This window comes from Acyrthosiphon pisum, chromosome X (assembly GCF_005508785.2).
Source record: "Acyrthosiphon pisum isolate AL4f chromosome X, pea_aphid_22Mar2018_4r6ur, whole genome shotgun sequence".
Classification (NCBI taxonomy): domain Eukaryota; kingdom Metazoa; phylum Arthropoda; class Insecta; order Hemiptera; family Aphididae; genus Acyrthosiphon; species Acyrthosiphon pisum.
This window is the reverse complement of record NC_042493.1, coordinates 123,119,948-123,125,430: the sequence shown is the minus strand read 5'-3', so window position 1 is coordinate 123,125,430 and position 5,483 is coordinate 123,119,948. Positions and strand designations below refer to the sequence as shown.

Below are 5,483 nucleotides of genomic sequence, written 5' to 3'. Positions count from 1 at the left end.
CTGCATGTACATTAGACTTATTTTGCTGGTGAAATGTTTCTGTTTGTTAATGTTTCGAAATTTGTTAGCTATGTATTAAAATTTAACATAGAAAACTGTAAATAGTGAAAGTTTTATCTATATATATAAAGGTAAGTGGCGGTTTCTATTATCCTTATGATCTCGAAAACTACCCGACCGATTGACTTGAAATTCAACATAGATATTCAGCTACATCTGAGGAAGGTCAGAACCGACATGAAAAACCCACTCGATGTCTTTCTCGGTCACCAGGTCGAGACGACTGCATGTAAATATTTTAATGTATATTTTATAATTATTATGTTTCTATGGAAACTGTCCGTTTATAAGCCAATACGAGCAAAATACAAATACAAAAATGAAAAGATGGCATGATCGATAAGAACGATATCGTATTTTTTTATTTGTAAAAATTATATAATAATCTGTATCATTTTAATGCTTGAGGATATACGATGTTCTTTGTTTTTCCATTCGGACAATAAATGTAGAGATTTTTCGGGTCACCGCCTCTTGAACATGCCACATATAATTGTCCATGAGAGAAGCACATAGGATCAAGTAGAAGTCCCGTACATTTCAATGATTAACCTTGAGATTTATTTATGGTGAAGGTGAATGCAAGTTTTACCGGGAACTGTAATCGCTCAAATCCAAACGGAACATCACTGGGTTTAATAGGTATTCTTGGTATATATACGACTTCACCTTTTCCACATCCGGTTAATATTGTAGCTTCTATTACATTATTTTTCAAAGATTTTACACTTAAACGGGTTCCATTGCATAATTTAGGTGGATTAATATTTCTTAAAATCATGATAGGTGCTCCAATTTTTAAAGTTAATATATGAGGAGGTAAACCTGGTATTGTCGAAGAATTTAAAAACTCCATTGGATAGTGTATTGAATCTTCGGGATTGCATACGGAATCAATTGATTTATATATTTTACTTTCTCCTGGGAGAGAGTTTAATATATCTTTATTAATATCATCTACTTTATTATTTGTCGGTGCAAGTATGGCTCTTTCACATATCCATTCATGATTGATATAATTCTTTTGCATATCAGGAAATACATGAGTTTTTAAAGATTCAATTGATTTTACAATATTGCAAAAATTTGATGGAAATTCCACAGTACCATCCGAATCTTCCTTCCATTTCCCATTACCAAGAAGTAGTAATTGTTCTGAAAAAGTTGATAGTGTAGGATCACCTGTTAAAAATACTCTCATGTTTTTTTTTAACATTATTATCTTTGTATATTTCCAAAGATAAGATTTTTTCAAACATGCATCAATTTGGTCAGCAGTTGTTCCATGTGTTATTACCGGTAATGTTTGTCGGAAGTCACCTGCTAAAATAACCACTACTTTTCCCATTATATATTTATTGTTATTCAAATGTTGTAAAGTTTTATGCAATGCCTCTGGACCTTTTTTATGTGCCATGGTACATTCATCCCAAATTATAACTTTTGTTTTTTTTAAGTAATTTACAAGTAGCAGGATTATCTATAATGTTACAATAAGGCTCCTCTGTTAAATTTAAATTCAGAGGTAATTTCAATGCTGAATGGGCAGTACGTCCACCATGTAATAAAGTTGCTGCTACTCCAGAAGAAGCTACTGCTAATGCAATTTCTCCTTTCTTTCGTATTTCCGCTAATATTAAATTTAATATAAAAGTTTTTCCAGTACCTCCTGGTGCATCTAAAAAAATTAAGCTTCCTTCGTCTCTTTTAATAATATCCATAATTTCTTCAAATGCCTCTTTTTGATCATCGATTAGCTGCGATTTATTTTTATTGATATATGTATTTAAATCTGTGACGTTGTATGATGTTTCACGTAAGATTTCTGTCGGGAGTGATGTATTTTGTATTCAATTCGGTGAAGACAGTCCCCATTGTTTTAAATTTTTTCCAGATATTAACAAACATCCATCTTCTATGATTATGAGAGTTTCATTGAAGATTTCATCTGTATAATCTAAATTCTCACACATATTCAATTGTTGTTTTCGATATAATATATCTTCACTCATATTTTTTTTAAATTTGTCCCATAATTGCTGTGGATTTGATGGGACACATGATGTCAAAATGATTATAAAAAGCGATCTTATTTGACTTGATCGTTTTGTGTCATTTGCTTCTGATAATGCATCTTCCCAGTGTTTATCATCTTTAAGTAATAAAAGTTTTTGACATACTTCTCTGTATGTATCATATTCAATACCATCAACACTTTTTAAGTTTTTAAATGATGTTGGACCACGTACATTATGTAATAATATTCGTAGATAAAAACACTCTGGGTTATTTGGATGTATTGTATACATTCGACCTATATTGTCAGTTTTATAGATATTAGGATATCCATTAACTGGACTTCCTTGCCTTCTCGTATTGAATTTTTTACTTGAATTATCCCATGTATAATATTTCGCAACATCGTAATAAAATAATGTCTTGGCAAAATTATCTATTGTACATAATTTAAAATAGGCGGTCAATGTGGTTTCTGGTGGTTGTTGAGCTTTTTTTTTCTATATTTTCATCTGAGAAGTAAACCCGTTGTCCATTTTCAAGGTGTACGCTAAGATGAAATATAGATGGATATCGATCATGAATCGGGAAACCTAAAATTCGCCATATTGCTTCATTAGGTACTATTTATGTATCTTCCAGATTGATAGTCTTCAATTTCATCTTTTTTATTTTCGATTGTAAACATTGCTTGATCACTCCCTTTGTGAATGTATTTCAATATGTATTTTATTGCAACGACTGAACTACATGATTCAAGATTGATATGTGCTTTCATTATTTTTGAAACAAGTGGAGAGTAAGGAACAATCCAACTGTTATCTACATCGACTGGTTTATATTTACCATTCATCATTCTCATTTTTATAGTAGTTTTAAAACCACCATCCGTTGAAATGGGATAAAAAAAAACTATAGCAAATTGTTTGTGCAGATTAACACAATGGTACGACAAAACAGGAAAAAAACAAAAAGATGATATTTACATTCAAATAAGCAGAGAACAAGAAGAAGGCTACAATTTTGTTAAATTTAATATGATGTATAATAAAGCAAAAAACACTATTATAGGTAAGATTCTCAAGTACTCGAATATGCAAACAGTAAAATAATAATGTTTATTTTTTAGACGTTATTGCCAAAATAGAACAAATTAAGGACACCGAAAACATAACATCCGTACACGGTGATCACTATGAGAAAAAAGAAATAATTCTCATAGATGAAAACAACAGAAAAGTATGATACCACCACTTATATTCTGGTTTTATATTTGTTTTTATTTCGTACTTTTATATCTCGTTTTTCAGATAACTTTAAATTTATGGAATGAAAAAATCAATGAATTCAAAGGAAAAAAAGAGGATATTATTGCAATTAAAAATGCCAAAATTGGAGAGTATAATTACACTAAAAATTTAACTTTAATCAATTCATCTAGAATGTCGATAAATCCCGGCGTTCCAGAAGCGACAAAGTATGTATATAAATATATTTAATGATATTAATCATATTCTATTTTGATATTAAAAATTTACTACAATTTTCAATACTTATAAGTTATATTTGTAAAACAAATTATAGAAAACATTAATGAATGATTATTTCAGAATAAGAGAAGAGTGTCTAGAACGAAATAAAGACATTGAAGAATTAGATGAACCAATGTATACAAAAATTGGAAAGATTTTAAATCTGGAAAATCAAACAATATTAAGTAAGAATAATAATAATTAAAAACGTTGTAATCATAGAAAAAAAAAGAAAAGAATTTAAACATAATTCTTTCAGATGTCATTGCAGTCGTCGAAAATATCGGAGACACTGATACAGTATTTGCAAAAGACGGAAGGGAATTTAAAAAAAAAAAGATACAACTAATTGATAACAGTGATGAGGCAAGTGTAATTCAGAATAAAAAATCACAATAAATATTAATAATCCTCATGTTCTAGATTACACTGACTTTATGGAATGAAAATGCAGAAAATTTTATTGCAGACAAGGACACAATAATAACAATAGAAAAAGCGAAAGTTGACGAATATCGAGAAAAAAAATATTTGGCATTAATACAGTCATCAGTTATAACTTACCATGTGGAAACTTCTAAAATAAAAAGGTAAATTTGTGACCAACGATTAAAAGTTAAAACAATGAAATTCAAAAATCCTCATTAATTAAACATTAAATTACAGTTTTCATGATTGGTATTTAACAAAATATAATAAAGAGGAACCGAAACCAAGCACTTCCAAAATGGAAGACTAAAATTAATACGAAATATTTATTTGAAATAAATTTAAGAAACAATTTCTAATAAACAAAAAAAAATTTTTCCAAAATAAATTACTTACGGTCTTTTCTTTTATTCTCTGTTTTCTTTTAGAAATATCGACAGACAAAGAGATCAATAAGCATTAGAGCATATTTTATTTTTCCGCATGATTTGATGGCATAATCATTTCAATTATACACAACTGAACTTTATAGCAATATTTAAGAATTAATAATTTTTAAGTTGAACCGCCAAAATCGTTAAATTGTATTTTTAATGGTACGTATTCGGTCTAATCCGTATTTTAAAAAGAATATAGCATAAAGTGAAACAACGCGGTGTCAGCTAAAATAGTTCAAAAAAAGAAAACTAATGGAAGAAGTAATTTTTCAAAAACATCGAAAAAGTGAAAAATGTTGGATCAGTCGATTAAGTAGTTCAAAAGAACGCTCATAAAGGAGGAAAAACGAAAAGTCAAATTTAGAGCGTATATATCAACCCGTTTACATCAAAGGCAATTCCACTTGTATTGAGAAAATAAAAACCAAACCGATTTCTTCGTTTATTAAGAAAAAAAAAATTCAAAGTGAAACGCAACCCGGGCGAAGCCGGGGTAACACCTGCTAGTAATATTATAATATCAATAAATAATATTATCATCGGTAGCGTGACATAGAGGGCCGAACGAACACCCGTGTACGACTGTCCCACTCAGTCCCAGTGTCCCACGGTCCGCGTATCGCGATCGACGCCCCCGCCGCCGATGTTATCAGCTGCACACAACAGCTGATCGACTTTGTCTTTCCCTCCGCGATTTCTGACAAATTACAAAATGACGATTACCGCACCGACACCACTTGACTGACTTGAGTGTCACACTTGAGCACTTGACAGTCACAAATATATATAATCACATATAATATTAATGTGTTATAATAAAGATAAGACCAGTCGTCGGTCGAGTTGTACTTGAGTACTCGTCGGGTTCATACCGATACCGTTTGTCGTATCAGCAGTCGGTACTCGTATCTCTGAGAAGTGTGAAGCGGCAGTAACGTAATATTATTATTATTATTATTACTGCTTTGTTGTTATGACTTAATACTTGGTAATTATTATTATCGCTTTA

The 5,483-nt window shown here is 30.4% G+C and overlaps 2 protein-coding genes across 4 annotated transcripts; one reads left to right on the top strand and one right to left on the bottom strand.

Annotated features, from left to right (window-relative positions):
- Window positions 1–393: 393 nt before the first annotated feature.
- Window positions 394–1,477, bottom strand: LOC103308469 (ATP-dependent DNA helicase PIF1-like). Its single transcript, XM_029485483.1, has one exon. It carries the CDS (start codon window positions 1,475–1,477, stop codon window positions 608–610), a length of 870 nt encoding a protein of 289 aa, XP_029341343.1. The 3' UTR covers window positions 394–607.
- A 1,211-nt stretch (window positions 1,478–2,688) lies between these two features.
- Window positions 2,689–5,477, top strand: LOC115035115 (replication protein A 70 kDa DNA-binding subunit B-like). Of its 3 annotated transcripts, none has more exons than XR_003840258.1 (6): window positions 2,689–3,147; window positions 3,206–3,315; window positions 3,387–3,553; window positions 3,687–3,793; window positions 3,868–4,198; window positions 4,466–5,477. XR_003840258.1 is itself a non-coding variant. In XM_029492770.1 (5 exons), exons 1-5 carry the CDS (start codon window positions 3,114–3,116, stop codon window positions 4,005–4,007), a joined length of 558 nt encoding a protein of 185 aa, XP_029348630.1. In that variant the 5' UTR covers window positions 2,689–3,113; the 3' UTR covers window positions 4,008–4,268. The 3 variants fall into 3 exon arrangements, 1 of the variants encoding a protein (XP_029348630.1); XR_003840257.1 differs by having other exon boundaries at window positions 4,275–5,477; XM_029492770.1 differs by lacking the exon at window positions 4,466–5,477 and having other exon boundaries at window positions 3,868–4,268.
- The last annotated feature ends 6 nt before the right edge of the window (window positions 5,478–5,483 follow it).